Source organism: Corythoichthys intestinalis, chromosome 7 (assembly GCF_030265065.1).
Source record: "Corythoichthys intestinalis isolate RoL2023-P3 chromosome 7, ASM3026506v1, whole genome shotgun sequence".
Lineage (NCBI taxonomy): Eukaryota > Metazoa > Chordata > Actinopteri > Syngnathiformes > Syngnathidae > Corythoichthys > Corythoichthys intestinalis.
Window position 1 is genome coordinate 22,836,227 of NC_080401.1, and position 25,595 is coordinate 22,861,821.

At 38.1% G+C, this 25,595-nt stretch overlaps 1 protein-coding gene and 1 long non-coding RNA gene across 5 annotated transcripts in view; one reads left to right on the plus strand and one right to left on the minus strand.

Annotated features, from left to right (window-relative positions):
- LOC130918574 (uncharacterized) lies at positions 1-23,627 on the minus strand. Its single transcript, XR_009063785.1, has 4 exons — positions 23,499-23,627; positions 19,474-19,644; positions 12,069-12,127; positions 1-1,757 (listed from the first exon to the last, which is right to left on the minus strand). It is a non-coding gene; the product is annotated as an uncharacterized LOC130918574 (long non-coding RNA).
- Positions 10,155-25,595, plus strand: part of LOC130918572 (microtubule-associated serine/threonine-protein kinase 3-like) — an 88,404-nt gene continuing 72,963 nt past the window's right edge. For 2 of the 4 annotated variants that reach the window (XM_057840376.1, XM_057840377.1), the window contains exons 1-2: positions 10,155-10,571; positions 14,012-14,101. In XM_057840376.1, the coding sequence (XP_057696359.1) occupies positions 10,525-10,571; positions 14,012-14,101 (137 nt within the window). In that variant the 5' untranslated portion in view covers positions 10,155-10,524. Of the gene's footprint in view, positions 10,572-14,011; positions 14,102-22,782; positions 23,193-25,595 lie in introns of those variants that run through there. The other 2 variants (XM_057840378.1, XM_057840379.1) reach the window with 1 other exon arrangement.

Here is a 25,595-nt window from a genome sequence, read left to right on the forward strand (position 1 = left end):
TCTTAACCTGAAACACAGTTTGTGTAGAAACGTTTCAAGTTTTTATGTGTACCGTTTGGCATTTCTATCTTTTCAGGTTAAGAAATGCCGTTCACTTCAAAAGAAAAGGCATTTTGATAAGGCATTTTGCAGGCAGCGCTCATGTTTCACATTTATGAAAAAATCTGCCATAGAACCAACAAATATTTGTACTTTTCTTTGTATATTTAACAAATAAAAATTATGACCTTCAACATAAAGTGTATGTGGTTTTATTAAGATCCATCAACTAGCATGGGCATTTAGAATGGGGTCAACCATATTGGAACACCCTGTAAATGCTTAACAAACTGTTAACAAATACTTCACAATTCAACAATAAATCATTTATCAACAGTTTACTAATGATCTATTAACTAGTAAAACGGATAGTTATTATAAAGTGTTACCAAATTTTTGAGTGACAAAACAATATGAAGGCAGCAAACTTCAAACCAAAGCAGCACTTTTGCAGCCTGTTGAAATGGGAGATGATCTCAGGATGTTAAAAAAGGAATCCGGTTTCTATGCCAATAAACGCACAACCAGCAGATTAATAGTATCGTAGTTGATAGATAGTGGGCATAAAAAAGTGACCATGCGCCAACAAAAAGCTATTCATTATGATGATTCACTTCACTTATGACAGCTTAGTGAGAAGGTGAGCATTAAATGCCGTCTCACGTATGAACCACTCCCTAATGATCATGCAGTGTCTGAATATCCACCATGTTAAATTTTGAAAGCAATTTACAGTAACTATTTAAATGAATATTACATCCTTCCCAGTGACTCTTCCCATGCCATGATGCCACGCAGCAAGAACAATAACCATTCATTCAAGTCATTTACCATGTTTTCTCATCCAATAACATAGCTGCTTATTGTGTGACATCGTAGTGAATTTTATGTAGTTCCCAGTGTTCTTCTTTAGATGAGAAAGTAGTTCAGGCTGAATCAATAAATATCTAATTCACAACATGATGCTGAGGAGCAACTGCTGAAAGGGTGAAATCGCTTAACATCGTGTCTTATACAGCAAACACTGTGCAAGCCGATGAGAGGAGCAGGAAAGCCCTTGTTGCCATGGTAACTCTGAAACACACTCTTATTAAAAGATCTTCCTAAGAAATAATTACTTAGAGGCAATGGGAACCCCTTCGCCACCCCGCACTGACATGCACCCGGAGATTTATTCATTTTACATTTGTAAAACCTCTTTTTGTGATGAAGATTTCATCCCACTTGAAAGTCATTCACCAACCAACTGTTAACCCCCATGTAGTTATGTGTCATTCTGACAATAATAATCTCATCACCTACAGTAGGAGGTAATTTAGAGCACATTCAAAATTACAGCATGTCGAGGACGCTGTTTCCGCACGTCGACTCTTGGGAAAGATCTCAATATCAGCTTTACTGTTATTCTGTTTAGTAAGGGAACACCTTAATTCAATGTAAAATAATTTCAATGTTTCAGTAAAGGAACAAATGGGCCTCTGCATCAAATGAGACAAATGACAAAGCAGGGCTGAAGTAACTCGAGGGACTACAAGTGTGAAATGTGTATTCACTCCGGCACCGCATGACCTAGCAACCAGGCAAACCAGGACCAGCTCCCTAGCAACTACTGAGACACTGCGGTCATCTCTGTCACCAGTTGCCGTTGGAGACATTCTGTGGAGCCCACCAACTTCAGCCCAGTCTTCCTGTGGATATCATCCAGTACTGTGTATCACCTGAAATAAAAACAGCAAGTCATTTTGTCATGAGGACAAGATGGGCACTTAGATGGAGGAAACAATGTGATGGTTTTACTTTATGATTACATGCACTGCTTTCCTCTCCCTTGAAAGTCTTTAAGATCTCAATGTAAATCAATCCAATCTCAACTGTCTTTGAATTTGTCTTTCGCATATAATATTTTAATGCTTTAAAAAAAATTGTAATCTGTTAAAGTTAAAATAATGACACTTCAAACGTTAATTGTGGAGGATAATCTATTGATGCCATTTGAAAAGGGTTTATTGCAGTGTCTGATTGTACCTCCAGATGTGTCACTTTCATATACTTTCTTGGCACCAAGAGCTTTTGACGCCTTCCTGTGGCATTTTGGGGTATTTCAGAGAGCACAAAAATAGTCACTAGATGGATTTCCGTTTAATAATGGATGATTTATCGAAAAGACTAATGGGCAGTATTTCTTAACATTGCAAACTCCTTCAAAAGGTCAAAGTAAAAGTAGGGGGGAAATGCAAAAACGTTTTCAGCAAAAAAAATCTTTCAGCTTGTCCCGTAAGGAGTAGCCATTTGTCCTTATGGTGTCTGTCACCACATCTATCCACCTTATTTTTGGTCTTCCTCTCTGTCTCGTACCTGGTAGCTCCAGCTGCAACGCACTTTTACCAGTATAGTCAAGATTTCTCCTCTGGATCAGAGGTGATTGCTCTAAGATTGCAAGGGAAGCTTAGCATCCCCCCAAATGTCAAAAAATAAGTGATCAAATGTATACTGTTCTGTGTACATGACATCGATTAAATATGCTCTACAACACACTCAGCTTTTGTTCAGAATTAGCTTCTTTTCACTGGTTAAGATACAGCTTGCTTTTCCTTCATTCGCACAGCTTCACAGTCCTTTAAACAGTGTGGAAGAGTTGAGAGTACATTGTTACACTACAGCGAAATGAGACGGATCATTGACTAAAGGCTGGGTTTATCCCACCCATCGGTTGCTGTGTGTCTCTGGGGGTGTATGGGCAGTGGGCGGGGCTCGGCTGGCCCAGACACTCTGGTTCTCTGCATAATGATTGGATGATCTGTCTGAGGCTTAAAACCTTTTTGATCAACAGCTCTGAGTTGACCAGGAGACTTTCATAATCATCCCAGCGACAATTGCTTTGTTAAAAAGGACTAGCGAAAATTTGAGCTTATTTCTGTTGTTGTTTTTTTTTTCTATTGTTATTACTTATGTTTGGAGACTTTACTTCTGGCACTCTAGTTTCTTTCCCTACCGAGCAGCAGGTGCCGCTGAGCCCTTCCCCGTCACAAAGCTCTTACAGGCGCACACACTTTGAGCTTCCCCTCATTGGAAAACCAGCATCCACCACAGCTCTGGATGTGTCCAAAGCATCAATGTCTGCTCTACAAACTTGTTTCCTCATTTGCGGACCCTAACATCGGCAACAAAATAAACCACACATTTCCAAAGATGGACAATGGTCTCTCTTCTTCGGCTCTAAGATCCAGTAGCAATTAAATTTCGTTATATTTTCAGTTTTATTGAGCTATTTCCAGCTTGCTATGTTGTAAATTGCGATGTTTGTTTACCACTTTTTGTCTTAATACGAAGAAAGAGGAAGTTACGATCGGCCCGCCATGATATTTACGTCATCAGCCATCGTGCTGTGACCCGGGAATTCAACGCTTACTTTCACATACGCCTTGTCCCGGAACTTTCATGGACATTATACTGAGACACGACCTGTGAAATGTCCGCATAATGTCCGTGTATATAATATTGATCAAGTAAAAGTAGTCGTCCAAAAAATGTACTCAAGTACAAGTAAAAAATTATTTGGTAAAAAGAACACTCAAGTAATGAGTAACATTGTGAGTAACTGCTTATGTTTTTGTTGGATTTTTTTTTAAACAATGGTATTTTTTTTTTGTGAGCACAAAGTTATCTATATGGACTATTGTTATAATGATACTATACAATAACACATTACATAAACACATTAAGTCAAAGGAAAAAAAAAATTATTGAATTCGATGTGAGGAAAAAAAAAAAAAAATGAAGCATTATTCGTCCAAAGAGCATGACTCCCCTTTGGGGAGAAAATAGTTCCGAGTTTGAATAGTGAAACGTTCCTTCATAATTACTATTTTGAAATGAAAAGGATCATGTCTCCGGTTTTCCGTGGTCAATCGGTGCCAAATAAAACTGGGAGAGAGGTTAAAATCAGCGCTTTCGAGTCACGTTGAGGGCAGCACTCAATATCAAATACGTCATTTGTTATGTAGCTTTAAAGACACCGCATGATTGAGCAGGCTGGCGTGAAGGTAGAACGGCAAGCTTTAGGTCTGATTGGTATAATACAGTCATTTGATTATTGTTACGACGTCACATTGGTGAAATTAGTAGACCTGCTCTTAGCATCGCTGGCAAAATTGAATAAACAAATGAGTAATATGTAGAATGAAGAGGAAAAATGTAACGGCTCTTGTATAGCCCAAAGTAACGGAATAAGAGTAGCTTCTTTTCTTCACAAATCTATTCAAGTAAAAAGTATAGCTTAGTAAAAATACTTTTCGAAATACATTTTTCTTAACCAGTTACTCAAGTAAATCTAACGGAGTACATGTAACGTGTTACTACCCACCTCTGCATACAAGGGTTGCCCGTTTAAATCCCGGGATTTTAACGGTGTTTCGGCGTGTGTGAAAGGGGGCTTAAGAGAAGTGTTTCTTCTTCACAAATCTACTTAAGTAAAAGTAAATAGTTTTGTGTGGTAAAACTACTTTAAGAAGTACATTTTTCTCAAGTAAAAGTAATGGAGTAAATGTAGCACGTTACTACCCACTTCTTCAAGTCAGGGTCGCAAAATATTGTTCCGTGTGCTGAAATTGGTTCTGGGCTGCATGGTTGATGCCACGGTTCTATATGATTGTAATTAAACCTTTTAGAAAAAAAAAAAAAAAATCGTTATTTGTGCATGAAGGGGTTAAACACGTTTCAAATTTGGAGGAAGCTGTATTTGATTATTAGCAGAGGTGGGTTGTAACACGTTACATGTACTCCGTAACATTTACTTGGGTAACTTGTTGAGAAAAATGTACTTCTAAGAGTAGATTTACGAAGCTAAACTTTTTACTTTTACTTGAAGAGATTTGTGAAGAAAAAAAACCCTACTCTCGCTACGCAACTTTTGTCTACACAAGAGTTGTTACATTTTTCCGATTTGTTCTACATATTAGATTTTTTTTTTGCCATTGATGCCAAGAGTAGTTCTTCCAATTTCACCAATGAGACATCGCAACAATAATCACATGACTCCATTACACCAATCTGACGCAAGCTTGCCGTTCTATGATCACGTCAGCCTGTTCAATCACATGGTGTCTTTAAAGCACTGTAAAAAATGGAGTATTTGACATAGAGCGCTGCCTTCAACATGACTTGAAAGCGTGGATTTAAACCTCTCTCCCAGTTTTTATTTAGCACTTATTGACCATGGAAAAACGGAGATATGATTTTTTAAATTTCATAATAGTAACTATTGAACTACTTTTCTACTATTCAGCATTCAAACTAGGAACTATTTTCTCCACTAGAGGGCACTTATCTCTTTGAACGAATAATGCTTAATTTCCGTCTTTTTTTCTCTCGCTGGAATTCAATGGCGTACCTCACGCAACACGTCACTATTGCTCATTAAATTCATGAGGTTAGCAATTGTTGTTAGGCGGGTGAAGCTCGCGTTTGGCCCAATGCTAAATGCATGGAAATAGTGTTCAAACGAGGTATTTAATGAGCTAAACCTACCAATTCTGTCTGAAAATGATGTCCCAGATGCCAAACTCACTGGTAAAGATGTGGAAGAACATACAAATGTTCAATTCAAGAGATGGCTTGTGTGTCAAGGGCAGGAAAAAGAGCCGACCTGATCCAGAGGTAGCTTTTTTATCGACACCTTTTTCTTGTGTGCATTGACTTACGCCACTGACAACGACATTCTCCTCTTTCAACAATCTATCCTTTACCACCATATGCCCTGTCTTTCTTTACGTCTCTGACTGTTCTTGGGGGTAATTTGCATTGCTATTTTTGTGTAGCGATCACAAATGCTACTCAGTGAAAGCCAACGAAAACTTTAATTTTTTTCCCATTAATAACAAATCTTAATCCTGTAATTTAATTACACTTCCTCCTTACTAAAGTTGTTTTTTTTCACAACAGAAAAGGTAACAACAGTGGCAGTCAGATACCATTTTAATATTTTTTAGGTCATTTTTTGTCAGACAGAAGCAGCACGGCAAAACGCCACTCTAAAAAATGAGTAAAAATATCAGAATGGCTTGCATCTTTGTCCTCTGTAGGACCATGGCCCCCAACAAAATGTTTACTGCACATGAAGGTGAATGGCTTCACCTTGCTGGCGTTAAACTGGTCTTTTGGATGTCCGCAAAAGTTGATCCATTGTTCACATTTTTTCCTCATTTTTGGCTTCGGGAAACGTTTGAAGAAAACATTCTTCACATGTCGTGATGCCAAGAGTCGTTTCTATAAGTTCCATAGCAGCAGTGTTGACTCGGCATGTTCTTTTTTGAAAGATTACCGGCAGAAAACAAGCAGCAATAACAAGAGTTGTATGCTAGGGCGTGTCTATATTGACCCACTTCCGGGTTAGGATGGTGACGTCACGGTCTGAAAATAGCATTCGCGATACGCTATTCAATAATTTATTATTATTTTTTTATTGTTATTATTATTTTTTCTTAGGCTTAATGTGGTTATGCAATGGTTTATTGTCATAAGCGGATTTGGTGGCCGAAAAGTGTCATTGCATGTACTTGAATACAGTATATGATTTTAAAATTAAGAATTTTCTGGGAAAATACTGTCTACAAAAGTTGTAAAGCAATAAAACAAACAACAAAAATGAATTAAATGAACAACAACAACAACAAAAATTCATAATGGGTCAAAATTATTTTTCGAACAGATCATGTGACTAGCACCTTAGACGGTCATTTACTTTGATTAGCCAAAACCACCTGAGGACCGAAAAGGCAAGATGGATATACTGTACATAATTTTTTTCAAACCTACGATTTCAAAAGCGACAACAACTACTACTGAGCAAGAACCAAGAATTTAAAATGTGGACCATGATACGCTTAAGTCCACCGTCGAAATGGTGAGCGGCGTTTCAATTTGCCCCACTAAAGACGCTAATTGTACAACAGTGCCACCACCGATGTCTTGCCAATGTAGTTACCCCCATCAAAATTTGAGTCCCCTGGCATCGGGAGCGCACACACACACACACATTAGTTATGAGTTATGTTGACTTAAACAATTAATTAAAGCCAGAATAGAACCACAGTTGTATATTTTGGACATCAACGTTTACTAAACTGGAAAAACTCCATACATCACTTGAATTACAGTAATAACCGTTATAGGTCATCCTACGAGTAAAACAGTGAAACATTGCCTTTTTTACATTCAGTACGTATGTTTAGTTATACGACAGAAAAAAATGGTTTGTTTTTTTTATGGATGTGCCATGTTTTAAAACCTCGTAGACAACTACATCACCAAATACGGAAGTCAAGCAAATCAGTGCAGCGTAGTGGCTCCGCTGAAGGGATACGATTTTTGACTGGGGTACCTACATTGGCACGACACTGGTGGTCGTGCCATATTCAATGAATGACGATCTTGGCGAAAAGTACAGCCTAGGCAGCCTGATTTGGAATTCCCCTCAAGAATGATGGGAAACAAAAACGCTCATTTTCAACTTATTATTATAAATATTCTTCTAAGTTCATTTTTTTGCTGACAGTGCGTTTCGGGGTCATCAACATGTTGTGCCCCCCCCGCCCCAAAAGTCAAACTCCACCTATGGAGGAAGTCGGCGTGATGTCACGATGACGTCACCTCGCTTAGCAACGTGTCGCCATTTTGTGAAGGGGGAACGCACAGCTAAACATTCCATTGACAAACGTCTGAAATTAATATATTTCAGGTGTGTTTTGCGTCTTTTTTCCTAAAAACGTCTTAAACGTGGCTTACTATTATCACGAGTCACTGCCGACAGATGAGAGGACGCGATGCAATTTAAAATTAGCGTTTATTGGTTTACAAAGCTGACGATACAAAGTCGCAGCTGATAGCTGGATAAACAAAGGAATGGCCTGCAGTGGAGTTCGGAAACATCTACAACTACCTCATAAAGTCACCCAGTAAGTTGACCTTTATCATTTACGTGGAATATGTACTGTGTGGAACTGAGAAAATTGGTAGTATATACGAAGTGATTATTTCTGCCGTAACCGGTAATTCGCCTCCAAGCATTATTTAGCCGTGAGCACATCACGGCAAAATAACCAATTCCCACCAGGCCAATAATATACCGGTTGACTAATCAGAGCAGTTCACGGCAAAAGAAAAATAACGCTTTGCGAGTTGCCGGTTACGGTAATAATAACCACTGCCTAGTCTATTGAATCCTAGCAGCTAATTGGGGCAAAAATGAAAGTTTACTCACCAGTAATAAAATATCGGCTGCAAACGTAAATGTGCTTGGATTTAGGTTCCCACAGGCGAAAATAGTCCACGGAACGGTCTTCTTTTACTGTTCCTCGATTAATTGCTCTCAGCCATTTGTTTCTCCTTTTCTTCTCACGTGGAAGAATGAAGAACTTCAAATGCTGCTCCGAACTCTTCCTTGTGTGACAACCCGCAACACAGTAACTTTTAGTCATTCCGACGGAAAAAAGACCGTAAATAAAATGAAAGTTAAACGCGTTTGTATTACAATACACGACAGAGCAACTGCTTGTGACTCGTCTTTTGCCCCATTGTCAATATGGCGACGCTTTGTTGTGGCTGGTAACGTCATTAAATGCCCGGATGTCCGACTTCCTCTATGGCAGGAGTGTCCAAACTTTTTGCAAAGGGGGCCAGATTTGGCGTGGTAAAAATGTGGGGGGCCGACCTTGGCTGATGTCCTTTGCGTAGAACAATATATTTAAGCAAAATTTAGCAAGCCATTCAGTGTGTTACATCTGCTTCATTAATTTTTTTAATGAATAATTTCAACAATCTCGCAGGTAGCCCTCGCGGCGTTCTCTTTCGACTCTCGGGCTCTTGCGAAATACTACTGCTGTGAAATTAAACTAGCTTCAAGTTGCTTCAATTTCTCGCTGCGTATCTTCCCTGTAATCTTCTCGTACATGTCAACGCCTAACATTGAAATCTTTTAAAACAGCGACTGTCTCTGCAAATGAGGCGGACACAGTTGTTGCGTATTTTAGTGAAGGAATAGTCCAATTTCCACCTATCCTTGAAGCGTCGGTCGTCACAGTCAATTTTCTTTTTTTTTGTTGATTGTCGCCATTTTAGAAAATTGAAGTAATGGGTCACACGGAGTAACGTTGCTTACCCCTTAAATACCTGCAACATGAAGCAATTATCAGAGAATCCCAAATTTTGAAAAATAAGGTCCTAATGAAACCTTTTTTTCAAATTTGTGAAAAGAAAAGTCAAAATGAATATGTGTAATAAGTGCTCTAATATCTATAACCCATGCTAAATCATGTTTTTTTTCTCATGCAACCTGCAGATGCATGTGTTGACTCGAATCCATCTTTTTTTTTTTTTTCCAAAAAGAAATGTCAAAATTCTAAATTAGTCTCAAAATCACGAAAAATTCAGGTGTATCAAATGTGATACATTTAGCGATAAAGGGTTAAAGTGCTCCTGCCTTTTCGTGGGTAAATGAGGAGCAGCATTTTGTGTGTAAGCTACTTCATATGCTGGTTGCAGTACTGCTGACCAATTTATTAAGTCTGTGTGCTGGCCAGACGTTATTGATTTTATGACTGGGCTGGGGGCCGGATGAAATTCGACCATGGGCCGCATTTGGCCCCCGGGCCGGACTTTGGACATGTCTGCTCTACGGTTATTGTACAATATCATTATAACAACAATTTATATAGATAGGCTTGCGCTGACAGATTTAAAAAAAAAAACAATACCATTGTTTAAAACAAAACAAAAAATAGGCAGTTACTCACGATGTTACTCAATAATTGGGTATGCTTTTCACTGGATACTTTTTTACTTGTACTTGAGTACATTTTTTGTACATTTACTTGAGTATTTTTATTTTGAAGTCAAACTACTCTTACTTGAGTGCAAATTTCGGCTAGTTTACCCATCACTGTTTATTAGATATTTTCACAATAAAGGAAAATACAGTCGTGGTGACAGTTAACCAAAATCTAATCCTAATGTGTGTAGCTCGACATTTCTCTGACCGCAGGAGTGGAAGACCTCTGACGGTTTTCGGAAAGCGCAACCAGCTGCGAATTACATCATTGGGTCCAGCGCCTGGTTCTTACTTCTGACTGACACCAACCGCCCAAATTGATTCATCCGCCAATAGACTATGTGAAGCTCCCGCCTCCCCTCTGTTGCCCTCCCACCAGTCACATGGAGGTGAACGGTGACCCGCTCTCGCTCTCTTCGGCTGCTTTGGGTGCTAGTCACTCTTGGACCGTGCTCCCTCAACACACGGCGAGAGAAAATACAACTGAGCTTTAACTACATTTCAGGTGGAAACTGGCTGCCAAACGACGCGTTGTTGTCGAAGTGGCTATATTTAGACTGACGGAGCATGTAGCGATGAGTGTTCGGAACTTGACGCCGACAGAGAGCGCGAGTCGTGCCGCACTGTGCTGAGAGAGGAGCCGCCTCTTTACCCTGCCAAACATGAAGTCCAGACGAGATAAACTCAAGATCCCTTCTTTGACTTTGGAGTAAGTCGTATTTTTAAAAATTCTTTCTTCGCAACTCGCTGAAATAGTGGACAGCAAATATTGTTATGGTCCGTGCACATGTCGGGTTGTTTAATTGTTCATGTTTGGGAAAGTCTACAACATGCATAACCATGGACAATAAATAAGAGCTTTGGTGAAATTGTAAACTCTAAACTGAAAAGTAAGATCAGCAACTGGAATGACGTCATAAATTACATTAATTTTCAGTTTTTGGAAGATGATTGTGGATTTAAAAAATAGGCTGTCAAAATTTTACTCCAGTACTCTAACTTACATTCTTGCAGTTTTTTCCAAAAAAAAAAAAAAATCAGTTTCTCATAGCCTCTCTCTCAGCATGGGTTATTCGAACATACCTTCAGCAGTCAGCAGCAAAGACTCGTTTAAAAAAAAAAAAAAAAACATAATTAGATTTTGTTTTCATGTAACTACAAAACTGATTTTTACTGTCTCGGTGATAAAATACATGCATAACAGCATTGCTCGCCCACTCTTTCAGCACATTAATTGTAACATCTATATAGTGGGAAGTGGAAAGTGGGGGTACCTGCAGCCTACTAGATGCTGATCCATAAGACGTAGCAGCGTAGAATCAATCTCCCTCCCCAGCGGATGAGCTCACTTTTGAGCATGAGCCATTTGTTTTCATTGCCTTTTAAAGATGCACTTACAGAGATGAAGGGATGGTATTACTCACTGAGCAGAGAGGGAATGTCCAACAAAATATATATGTTTTGTTTTGATTTTTTTTTTTAATCTAATCTTTGCAGTGCAGTGGATCATGCTGTGTGTGTTGTTTACTGGCCGTTCCAACCTTTCTGACAATGGCTAGAATAATTTTTGTGAAGTCCAAAATAACGACACTGAAATCACGGGTTAGGCTTCCTCATATTTCTGACCATACAGGCTTTGTTTCTGTATTTTTTTTTTTTGCCATCTGTGCTTTAAACGTTTGTGCCAATTTCGATGGAATGTCACCAATGAGTCAGTGAAGGATTTTCTACTATTCCCAAGTGTTGAAGTGCTGAGTGATTAAATGAAAATATGATTAATCAGCCAGGCACTTTAAATGGGCTTTGGATGGATCTTGACATTGGTGTAGAGCAAACATAGCACTATGAACTGTGTAATTATATCCTAGCCTATAGAATGGCGGGAATTTGTGCAAGTCCCAACACCCTCACCGCATTACTGTGACAACATGTTCATTAGTGTTTTGGTGGGTTGTTTAGCTCTGAGAAGCCTCTGCAGCGCTGAAACAATAGCTGCACTGTAGAGCCCACAAGGCACTCCTTACATCTGAGCGGGCAAATCGTTAGGAAAACAGCAATTGGTCAGTATTAGGTTGAGCTGGCATATTTTCAAGGCAAAAATTAATGCCTCCAAGTAGTGTAGGATCATAACTTGGATTTTTGATGTGAATCCGAATTGAATGTCAATGGATGCCTTGTGCCATCAAATGTTGCATTAGGTGCTTACGTGTTGGTTGGTCGATGACACTTCCTGTTGAGCGTGTTGCCATACAGCTGATGACATTCCTGATTAAAAACAAAAGAAGACAAAGAAAATAAAGTGACCTGTAACCTGTATACTGCAATCGAAAACAAAGCAAACCAGAACAAACAAATCAATGCACCAATTGCATTGATCTGCACACACATTGATTCAAAATGTTATTCAGTAGCTTGATGATGAAACACTTTCTCTAAGAGGGAAAATAGAACACATGCAGTTTGGATTTAATCAGTTCATTTTGAAAACTTTTTTTTTACACTGAATATGCAGCCATCACTAGTCAGGGAATTGAAATTAGTCCTTGCCATTAGTTTTGCTGCACACGGGGTGAATAACCAGTGGCTAAATCTTTTGATTTGAAAAACTCACTTTGTCACGGGATCACAATAATATGGGGAAAATGTGTCATAAACTGTAGAAACCAAGGCAAAATCATCATGTGGTTTATACTGAAGTTGAGTGGCCTACTGTGTTGTTGTTTTATTTATTCATTTTTTAAATTTTTTTTTAACAAAGTGTACCCAAAACATTGATTGTTTTCAAATACCAAGCACCTATACGTAGAGAATTACAAGGTAAACTTATGTGATAATGCTGCAATAATGTTAATGATGTACAAATATATACTACATTTTTCTGGAGATAGGACAGAAAAACTGAAACAGAAATGGCAGAAACAAAGAAACTTAAATGCCTTGATCCTGTTTTCACTAGAGTAGGTTTTCAGATAAAAAAAACAATCAGAATGATTCATTGTACAAATTGAGATGTTGCGACACAAATAAAAGTAATTTAGCAATTTCATCCAAATGACTTGAACTGACATATAAATTAGAATGTGATGATTGATAAATGTTCAATTGGGAATTCATCATTATATTAACAATGACTCCTACTGTAAGTTCTTCAAGAAATGAGTCAGTTTTCTTATTTCAACTATTGTACTTTGACAAAGTTGTCATCCTGTTATTTTATCATTTAAGTGTTTTCATATGTACATAGTTGGGCTGCAGCTATCAATTATCCCAGCAGTCGATTCATTGATGAACTACTTAGTTCGAATAATAAGGTAATCGGATAAGGAACATAAAAAATCTGAGTTATCTATCAACTACTTAGTTCAAATAATCAAGTAATTAGATTAGGAACATTTAATGTGTTGCTCAATAAATTTTTGGTCATGTAAAACAAAGGCTTTCTAAGATTCCACTTTCAAAAGAGCATTAATTGCGAATACAAAATAAAATTCCTAGGTGTTTCTTCAAACTGCAGAATTGCACTTTCATTTAAAAATAAATTAAAATACCTGAGCTGAGCCTCAAACGGTATTAAAAAATATATATAAGTACAACAAAAGAACAATTGGCTAACTTGCATAACAAAAGTCCGATAGCTTAAATGCTATAAAATGCTAATGTTTTCTTTACAATGCTCTTAACAAATCGTTAAAACCGCTAGATATAATTATAAACTAAATTATGAATACATAAAAAAATATTAGCTCAAACAAAAACTTACGTTGGTCTTAACAGGGAGGAGCTGGATTCAGCAATGTGAAATGAGTTATGTCATATTCACTTTTGCCACTAGAGGGAAGTTTATTCACCCAAATCAACAAAACTAAATGGGAACACCTTCAAAACAAACCATTAAAACGCCACTTTAATGAAACGAATACAAAATTTCATTTGATTTTTTTTTTTTTCTAATCGAATTACCAGAGTTAATCGATTAATCGTTGCAGCACTAGTACATTGTATGCGAGACACTGTAAAAATGGATTTGTGAATTGCTATTCTAGGTCTAGGTTAATTAAGTGGCTTCCTTAGACCCACAACTGAACTTTTGCAGTTCACTGATCGTAGATGGCAGTGTACTAATCTTTACAACCATATTTTGGCTTTCAGTTTGTCACCCACTTGTCAAAGCCCCACACTCCTGAGTCCGTGCAGCCCATGCAGCCCTTGCAGCCCCTTGCAAACACTTCATCCCTGGAGGTAAGATGACCAAATTCCATACTGCTTTGAGCGTGAATCACGGTTGAAGACGGGCTATGCTTAAAGTGTCCTCTCTTGCAGTCAGTACGCAAAAAGTTATTTCTGTCATGACCTCTCCCAAATGAATCTTGTCAATTGACCAGCTGTTTTTTCAATCCTGAAAATTTGTGAATCCTTTTGTTTGGATTCCAGAACGCCACTAATTAATCCTCCCTCACGAGGATGATTTTTTTCCCCCTGACTCATGTTTTTTCCCTGGCTTTAATTAAAGTTGTGTTTTCATTACCAAGCATTAGTGTTTGTAGGCGCACCAGCGCAGCGCCAACTGTATAGTGTCATGTTGCTTTGTTGTGAACGTGAGCTAAAAAAAAAAAAAAAAATAGAGTGGAAGATCACAGGAGTTGACTCCTAAATGAGTTGTTTCTTGTATCTGAAAACTGCCTTTTTTCGTTGTAGGCAACAGTATACAAACAGTATGTTGTACTGTATTAAAATAAGGTTCAGTTTCCTATATAAAGGAATCAAAAGAAGACACAATATAACACAATAATATTGTTGCTGTATTTGTATTTTAAGAAGCTCCTGTTTTACCAGTTAAGCTCCATCCGTTATTAGTTGTGTCTAAGTCTGTGGGTTGCTTGGCAACGATGATGGGTGTGCTGAAGGAAGGCAACATCGCAAACACCAATGTTTGCATCCAACATGTTTCTGTGTGTGTGAGCAGCTCGACTTTCACGCCACACCATGAGTCGTACAGCATCTTATTTTTATATGTTAACGTAACAGCATGTCAGATTGCTCATTTGCTGACATCATCCTTGAAAGCGTATTACATCCAACCTGCTATGCGTCACTTTTCAAATATTGTTCATTCTCTTGCGTCAATCTTTTAATCTGAATGTAGGAAAATCCCTCGTACAATACATTTGAGAAAATCCCTGGTACAATACATTTTGTGTCACATTCCATAACTCAATAAAACTCTGTCTATTGTAGTTGTTTGTGTGTCTGCCTCACACTTGAGAGGTCCCATTTCCAAATCAGCTTGTGTTTTAGAATGTTGACTTTGCACTTCAGACTGTGCCTGTATGGGTCTTTGGGTACTTCAGCTTCCTATCCGTGCATTTTCACACTGTGCCTATATGGGTCTATGTGTACTTCAGCTTCCTATCATATTCCAAAAAAAACATACATCTTTAGTTACTGTAAGACTCCAAATTGTCTATCTTACCCACGACCATAAGAGGCAAGCAATATTTGTCTAACCCCCCCACACGCATACACTGATATTTACCTTGTATTAATTGTCCATGTCAATGAAAAAGAGTGAAGATGGCAAGTATTTATTACATGCATAATGCTTATATTAATAATTTGCATAACTCAATAGTGTTTAGAAGAAAACTTAATTTGGTCATTTGAACTGTTCTTTCTCAAACTGATGATATATTATAGGCCTGAACAATATATCGTTTGAACATCACCATTGCAAAGTGTGCATGTTGTGCAATAGTCCCATCGCAGGATGTGCGATTGTTTTTTTTTTTTTGTTTTTTTTTTTTGGTAATGTAAACTTTTGTTTTTCTTTATGAAATTAGTAATTGTGCAGAGACATGGCTTCCTGGATCTCTTTTATATACACGAATCTTCATCATTCACAGATAAACCTCCTTAGCCTGGATTAAACCGTATTATTTGAATACTAGGGATGTCCCGATTGCATATTTTTGCACCCAAGTCCGAGTCACCTGATTTTGAGAAGCTGCTGACACAGGGTCCTGATCTGATACCGAAATTTTCATTAATTAATTAATTTATTATTATTATTTTTTTGCTTTGATGCTTACGCTGCTGAGAACAGCTTCTCACTTACACAATGAATGGGTCGCCACAGCAACTTCTGACTGTGTACCAAGCTTAATGATGATTAACACATTTGTGCTTTTGAATGTAGAGCTACTAAGCCGTCTCTGGCCAGATCAAAGCTACAAACCTGCCAATCATCATTAACTTTAAGTACCAAATGCAAGTTGGACAGTTTGCCGCCACTGCCTAGCAGGAAGGAAGGTGAAAGACTTTGGTGCTGTATGAGCATGAAGTAGAAACACATAAATATATATACTATTAATTAAAAACCCGATCCTTTTCACCCGATACCGATCCTCTGAAAAATGACGTGATCAGCACGATTTCCGATCATGTGATCAGATCGGGACATCTCTAATGAATACATTGTGGTCCTAGCGATCCACCGAAGTCTTCCCAAATAGAGCTATTCAAGTCATCTGGTGAAAATTTTTCTAGTTTTAGTATCGCAATATATATTACAAACCCCCATAAAGTCGCAATATCTGTTTTTTTCCAATATTGTTCAGCCCTATTTATATTGTTTTGTTTTTTTTAATTACTGATCAATATAAAGTGTTGAAAATGGCTTGCTGTCTGTTATGAAATGATACTGACTCAGGCAAAAAAAAAAAATTGGGGATCCAGAAAAATATTTGTTTTGGAGATGCGCATTTTTACCTGAAGCCAGTGATCCTGCTGTTTTTAGTGCAAACGCACATGAAAATAATTACTGACCAAAAACTTAGGCCGCAAATCAGATAGTATCAAAGACTACATACAGCGTGTTAGTGGTGTACAATTCAGTTTCACTTCCACAGATTGTAGAATTGCACCATATTGTTTTGTGTTACTCTGTTCCTGTGACGAAATGGAAGTAAACAAAGAAGAACAACAAAACGTCTCAAATAAAACTATTGAACTACTCTCCAGAATTAAAACAATGACATCATAAAACTATTACAATAAAGCAAGCCTGGTTTTAGTGGCGTGAACAATTCTTAGACCAGGAGAGGGGAGACATTTCAGTTTTTATTCTGTATACTTTACAGTCTGGTGGCATTGTGTCTGAGTGGTTAGCATGTCGACCTCACAATTCTGAAATCCAGGGTTCAATTGGGTCACAACATTTAAGAAATAAAATGTTATTATGCAGATGGGGAACTGAGTCATCCCCCTACTTCCTCCTTGCTACTTGTTAACCTTTGTTATGTTAGTGCTCACAGTGTTTTTTTTTGTTTTTTTTGTAAATGTATTATGCGAGTGTCATGCAGGGTGTCATTTAGGGGGGAACTGGCGGAAGCCTCAGCTTCTAGGTTTTTGGGCGTAAAGGGTGCACATGTGGGTGAGGGTAGGTTCTCAAAATAATGTCTGATGATGCGTAGAGCTATAATAGAGTGTATAAGTGTTCAAATTTCTCTGTGAGCAAAGGTGCTGAATTTGTAGTATTTTGGTACTGATTTTACTGGCACAGAAACCAGGACATGCTAGATTTCTTAGCAGGGGAGAAGGTCAAGAATTTTTTTTTTGAGCGGGACATGACTGAATGTGGCTAGGAGGTGTGGCGCCGAACCGGTTTAAATTAGGGTTGGGAATCGCTGGCATGAAGCCGATTCGATATGTATCTAGATACACAGGTCACAGTTCGATTCAAAAACAATTACATTTTTAAGGCAGAGCGATTCGATACAATTCGATACAGTTTAAGAACGATACGATTCGATACAGTGTGAAAACGATACGATAGTAAACATTTGTTGTTTGTTCTAACAGTATTTTAAGCGGATAAAAAAGACCAAATTTCTACGGGCAAAATAAAAAAAAAACAAAAGTTCATACCAATGTATGTTTATTTCTGAGACATGAAAAAAAATAAGGCCAACTAGATGCCCATCATTTTGTTGGCTGGGATTGATAATAAAATAAAACTCCAGTGACAGACAACAATAAAGTGCAGTAAATAAATCTCTGTATTTCCTGGTGTTTTGAACACAAGAGGTAGGTAATTTAAGTGCAATCTTTCAACGTAAACATCTTACAAACTAAAATTATATGCAGGAGCTCTAGAAAAAAAGAATTAAACCTGCTAGTGTTATCATAATAAATAAATAATAGATAAAGCATAATGCTATTATTCTTTACCTCGGGCATAATTGAGGGAATAAAAACATGGCATTTTAGCCAGATATGTCAATAATCATTATTTTAACCTTATACACAGCAAAGTCATTCACTTATGCCTTTGCTTCCACATTTTTATTCCTCATCACTGTCCATATCATTTTTTGAAGGGCAGATTTTTCTTGAGGAAGATCAACTGATCCACATGTTCATGTTTAAGTAGACTGCGTTTCGTGGAAACAATATCTCCAGCAGGTCGTGCCATTGCAGTGGGTTATTTTTCAGGGTTAAAAACTCACGATCTCTGTCCCATACAAATCTGGCTGCCGTCTTCACTTCAAAGTCCGACATGCGTTGAAAATCAATCCCTGTTGCTCCTAATTTCCGCATGACAAGCTGGTGTCAGCGCTCGTGTTGTTTGTCCATTGTTTTAGCATGCGTGACTGTGGTTTCGTTTGCTCTGGCGTAGTTATGACACGCCCGTCACGATCGAAATGCATGATGGGAAGTTGACGCAACCACGACTGTAAGAGGTGGCTGTTCATGTTAATAATATGTGATGTCTCACTTGAAGTGCGGCGATCCTTGGGGTTGAGCAGTGGGGAAGGCCCTGCGCAGCATTATTGAAGTATGAGCTAATTGTGTGTCGGTCATTTACACATCGCTTGGTACATAAAACTAGTAATGCAATGGTATGAACACTGATAACCGGGTGTTACGCTCGCGATAGCTGAGTCCTTGTACTATCATCTAAGAATTACTGGCTATTTACTGTCGAACGGTTAGTATGAAGCCAAACAATTCCGGCGAGAGAAAAAAATGACAGAAATGAAGACCATGAGTGCCCTCTAGTGGAGAAAATAGTTCCTAGTTTGAATAGTGTAGTGAATAGTTCCTTCATAGTGAATAGTTCCTTCATAGTTAATATTATGAAATTAAAAGCATCATACCTCCTATTTTCCGTGGTCAAGCGGTGCCAAACAAAGAAAGGTTCAAATCTGTGCTTTGGAGTCATGTTGAGGGCAGCGCTCTATGTCAAATACTTCATTTTTTATGGTGCTTCAAAGACACCTTGTGATTGAACAGGCTGGCGTGATCATAGAATGCCAAGTTTGCGTCTGATGGTATATGGAGTCATGTAATTATTGTTGCGACGTCTCATTAGTGAAAATAGTAGAGCTACTCTTGGCATCGTTGCCCCAAAAAATCTAATATGAAGAATGAAGAGGAAAAATGTAACTACTCATGTGTAGCCCAAAGTGGAGGAGTAAGAGTGGCGTTTTTTTTCTTCACAAATCTACTCAAGTAAAAAGTATGGCTTCATAAAACTACTCTCAGAAGTACATTTTTCTCAAAAAGTTACTCAAGTAAATGGAACGGAGTACATGTAATGCATTACTACCCACCTCTGGTCGTTGCTACACCCATTTGGTGCCCAACCTGTTAACAATGATAACAGGCCAGGAGGCAGGACTCAAGGAGCTGGTGTGGCAGGTCCAACAATGATAAAATATTACATGCTTTCCCCAAATCTGAAAATCCTTCTTGTCACCTGCAAGGCTATCTCTTAGCCATTTCTGCAAACAGAAAATTAAGAGTGTTGACCCAAAAGACTTAACATAAATAATTATGAAACCAAATGTTTATTTAAATCTTTTTGTTTTTATTTCAGGACAAAAAAACAACAACAACTTCCTAGCACCATGAGCATTGTGCCTAGTGTAACGCTATGTGCACAGACAGCATGCAAGGCTCCGCAGATATTCCAATATTGCTCTCATTATTATGTTCTCTTTCACAGCAATGGACAAAATAAGTATACAGTGTTTAAGCTGGGTGTGACATATTAACTCTGCACCGACTGTTTGCATTTAACTCTTAGTTAAGACTGCTTTGAGATAGATTATAACACAGAAATAAACACCGTTCAACTCAAAATGATTTTCCCAGGAAAATCAACTCTACAGATTTTTCTGTTTAGGAAAGGGGACATAGGTGCGAGCGTTCTTTCATATTTAACACTATTTCTAAATTAAATTAAATGTAAGCATTGGCAGTGTTAGGGCGCTTTCACACCTGCCTCATTTCGAGCGCTTGTTCCGAAACAAACCTCAGGATCGATTCGTTTGGACACTGCAAACATGTTCCGATGTTGAATAAAACAACCAACCTGAGAGCGTCTAAATGAGATGGCTTCAGCTCGCTTCTATTCGAGCTCTGTACATATTCGTTTTTAGTGAATATAAATACGTTGCAGCAACCAACACAGCTCACTAATAACCTAGGCCACACTATGAACTGGTTGCCAGTAAATCGCAGAAAGTCAGGTAAACTAACCTCTAGTGCTGCAACGATGAATCGATTAAATTAGATAAAATAAAAATAAATAAATGAGGATCTAAGTACAACAAAAGAACAACTGGCTAACTTGCATAGTAAAAGTTTACTATCTTAAATGCAGAGGTGGGTGGGGAACCCAAAATTTTACTCGACAGCAGCGTTACTTCAAAATAATATTACTCAAGTAAAAGTAGTCATCCAAAAAATGTACTCGAGTGGAAGTAAAAAAGTATCCTGTGAAAAGAATACTCAAGTAATGCTTAACATTGTGAGTAGCTGCTTATTTTTGTTGGATTTTTTTTTATTTTTTAAACAATGGTATTTTTTCTTCTCTCAGCACAAACCTATATAAACTGTTGTTATAATGATACTGTACAATAACCCATTACATAACTGCATTAAGCCAAATAAATTACCCCCCCCCCCAAAAAAAATCATTGTCAGCGAGAGAAAAAGACAGAAATGAAGCATTATTCGTCCAAAGAGCATGAGTGCCCTCTAGTGGAGAAAAATAGTTCCTAGTTTGGATAGTGAATAGCTCCTTCATAGTTACAATAATGGAATTAAAAGGATCATATCTCTGGATTTCCGTGGTCAATCGGTGCCAATTAAAAACGAAAAGAGATAACAAGTAAAAACCAGAGGTTTAAATACGTGCTTTCGAGTCATGTTGACGGCGGCGCTCGATGCTCATTTTTTTACGGTGCTTTCAAGACGCTACGTGACTGAACATGCTGGCGTGATCATAGAACGGCAAGCTTGGGTCTGATTTGTTTAATGGAGTCATCTGATTATTGTTGCGACGTCTCATTGGTGAAATTAGTAGACCTGCTCTTGGCATCACTGGCAACAATAAATAAATAAATGAATCTAATATGTATGAAGAGGAAATATGTAACGGCTCTTGTGTAGCCCAAAGTAGCGGAGTAAGAGTAGCGTTTTTTTTCACAGGGCAGTGTATCCACCCAAAACAATAAAACTAAATGCACGAAAACCTGAATCAAACCATTACAACACTCAAGTTAATTGCTTAATTGTTGCAGCACTTAAACAATCCTAAATGTTGATTAATATTATCATTAATTAGAGTAAAGTGCTGAGATGATTCACGTAGACCTGTGTCGATTACCGGTTTCAAGGTATGCTGTGGTATGAAAACGTCACGGTTTCAAAACTGCAAAAATTTTCTGTCATACCATCCTTAAGGTATTAGCTATTTTCTATGTCCCAAAAATGCTGTGAGAAATCTCTCGCTTGCAGCTCCAAGGCTCAGCCCTCCCCCATTGGTTGTTTCTCAGTGTCAATGAGTCAGTTCTGCTACACGATGGCTGGAGGAGGTGAAACTCCTGAAGCTTTTTTCCCCCATCGTAGAAAACGAAATCGCTGGTATGGGAATACTTCGACTACAGGAAAGTTACAGACTGCTGCGGCTTAGAGGAGGAGGGCCAACCGACATTTAAAACAGGTTTTCGGAGGCTTGCTGCTGAGGAGGCAATACCTACAATATGATTTCGCATTTATTCAAAATTAGAGGTTAGTAAACACTGTCATGAATGTTTCCCACCAGCTACGAGAGTTAACTCCAGCATGTTTAGCGTGTCTAGCAGTGTTAAAACTTGTTTTTTTTTTTCTCTCTCTCTGGCTACTGTCTGTGTTGAGAAAGAGAGTGTGTATAATGTACACATGATACGTGTCATACACACGTGCTTTCTATGGAAAATAATTCAATTATTTTTGTTCTGATGGTGTTAAAGGACACTGCATTTATTTGTAATATTTCAGTTATTTTCTTTTTTTAAACATTTATTTTAACTCAACATTATACTTACGTTCCAATTTGCTAATGTTTTGAAAAATAAAAATCCTGTCCAATGTAAAAAAGTTTGTTTTGTTTTAAACCCAGATATCTCAAAGTAACACATTTTAGAGCTGTAATTGCAATACCGTGATACCGTGAAACCGTGATATTTTTGCTTAAGGTTATCATACCGTCAGAATCTCATACCGGCACATGCCTAGGTTAGATAATCTTCAATAAGGAAATAGGGAATATTTTCCAAAATTAAACTTAAATTCATTAAAAATTGAATAATAAGAAATCCTCGTGTGGCGAAATTTAACATTTGCCAGTAGTTTTTCTCTCTTCGGCTCTGCTGGGTCATACCTACTTTACTTCCTATCAATAAACGAGTTCTTATTGCATGTAGGCTATACTTTGCCCTCTCAATAAAGTTGTCATTCATTAAAATGTGTTGTAGCTTTTTCACAGAGTAGTCACTTACCCCAAATACAGTCATCGATCTAGCCATCTATCGAGGTCGTTGCTTTTACAGTGAGACAGTGGGAGCCAGAGAAACCGAGCAGTACTTGAACGCAACATCAGAATCCAGGTTGCTCACAGACACAGACAGTCACACACGCAACGAACGGCTTCTGCATGTTGGCTACCCGCCGCTCGGTGATCTGCGTTATACACCGTCATGAGGTTGATGTTTCAGGGACTATACTGTAGTTCGATAGCGAACTAGAATATGTAAAGATCGTCGAAACCTCTTTGAATCGTACTGCACGCGGCAGACGTAGGCGGCGTTGAATACAAAAGGAGACGCCGACCCGAAAGAGAAAGACGATGGTGGGGAAACCAGAAGAGGAGCTCCAGTTTACTGACAGTCTCCTAAAACTTTTAAGGTTATGAAAGAAAATCCTCTAGCATGTCGGACCCAAGTCAACCGAGCCAGAACAAGTCCCATTTTGTTTCTGAAGCTTTGCTGAAGCGCTCAAAAAGGTCAGTTCACTGAAGTTGGGATTTTACAGTTTGAATTTAAGATCCTTTGCCCTAATTCGCCTTGTTTTCAATGACTTGTAGTCATCACTTTGTTTATTTTTGTGTTTCTCCAGCTCATGGGCTAAATGCTCGATCGTTAATCCGACATTCGGGGACTCGAGTTGATGCTTTTGTCTAGTGCACAACTATTTACTGGATTATTGTTTAGAATACTCATTTGACCATTTAGCTGGCTTCTACATAGCAATGAGACAGCATTAATGTACATACACAACAATAAATTACATCACCTTAACAATACATTACCTTGATTCAGGCCAATTTTATGAAAGTAAGCTACAGTTGCCCATGTGTGCAGATCGTAAAATATGTCCCAACAACAAAGCCTTTTTTCCTATTATGTACAGTAATAGTTGACAGACAAGTTTGTTTTTGTCTTGTCCAGAGTTAAATCGTGACGTGAAACCCCAGGGCTAGAATAACGAATTTCACCGAAGGTGCTTTAGTCTTTGTGTATGTTTAACAGTAGGCCACATCATTTTGTTTAGCCTGAAAAAACAGACAATGGTGAAAAAGAGATTTTTGTTACTTGGCACTGTCACCTTAATTTCGAGTATAATAGTAGTTTTATGTTGCATTGCCAAGCTGTTAAAATCAAGATTCATGAATACAATGAATTAGTTGTAGGCCTACTCCTTCAAGAGTGGGCTAAAATTGAATTTTGACTTGAGTTGGACATTTTTTTAAAAAAGTGAATGCATGTATTTCATCAGCTTGAAGCATTGTTGCACTACAATCATCTCAGTGAAACATCTGCTCATAGTGACGTTATGGTCCAAGTTTGCGCCTTTTTTTTTTTTTTTTTTTTAGGGCAGGGGGATTATGGCTTCCCCTCCCCAGACACAAAACACACACATCACTCTCGGACATCTGCATTTCAAACTGAGCCCGCTGCTGTCGTTGCACCCACTCCCATCAGCTTTGAGTTTGTTGACAGCAGGTTCATTCTTTGTATTTTGGCTTTCATTGGTTCTCCCTCCCACTCTCTAAGGACATAGGAGTGTGTCATGAATTTGCCTGCAGATTAGAGTTGTACTTGCGTAAATGTTCCTCCAGGCAGATCTGCTCTGAGTGTCCGTTATAATCTCAAGAGTTGCTTTAAATCTCGGTGGATGGCATTAAAAGGAAGTATTCCAAGTTCCTGTCAGGCTCGCCACAAATTTGAAGTTGTACATGGAATTTGGAGTTGTACATGGCCTTGTGGTAGAGACTCAGATGTGGTGCACCAGATATAACATGGTCACTAGTTTGGTCCATTTTACCTAACTATTACATACACCAGCAAAATATCTCCCTTGCTTCAGGGTGGACACTGGACATACACTGTTGATGATAAAAACAGACCCACTTCCGTCTTCACCATGATCATCCACAGTTCTACATCTGGTTAGAATATTATTTGATGTTATTACGATTTACTTAGTGTACTGCCAAAGGCCAGAGCTTAGTGGATTTCAGCTACTTCCGAGGTCAGTTCTAGTTAATCCGTCCAGTGTCATTACGCACATTCAGCTTCATACTACAGTTTTATATGCAGACAAATACATCAAGTTAACACCGGCCTTGCGTAAGAGTAGCACTAATAGCGGATAACCAAGGCAAAATGATTTCACAAAGCTTTCAGAACCACACAAGGTTGTATTTTACATGCAGACCCGACGTGTATTCTGCTAACATAGAGGTAGATAATATAAGAGGATTTCCAAATTGATCAGTTGTGTTTTTATTATAATATTCTTTTACACTTAGTAGGTGCAGATGCATATTTTTCAGATGGTTTCCTGTTATAAAGAGATTTCCAGACACTCAATGTGCACCCCTTTGGTTATGCTGCAAACATTCATTCAATAATGTTTCTGTGCTCGGCAAAAAATCTGGAGTGTTAATGCATACTGCTTCACTGTGCAATTTTTCAATACATCTCATGTAGAAGAAGTGGTAGTATTTTGCTCTATAAAGAAAGAAGTAGGCATGTACCGATATGATATTATGACGGTATGATAACCTTAAGCCAAAATATCAGTTTCACGGTATAACAGTATTGCAATTACAGCTCTAAAATGTGCTACTTTGAGATATCTGGGTTTACAAAAAAAATCAATTGAACAGGATTTTAATTTTTCAAAACATATTAGCAAATAATATAAAAAAAATAACAAAATATTCTACATAAAATCAAAATAAATGCAGTCCTTAAGGTGAGCCTAAACCCAGAGCCACAGCTGAAAATTATTACAATCAGAACAAAAAAAATTGAATTATTTTCCATAAAAAGCATACGTGTATGACTCGTATCATGTTTACATTATACAAACACTCTCTTTTTCAACACAGACAGTAGCC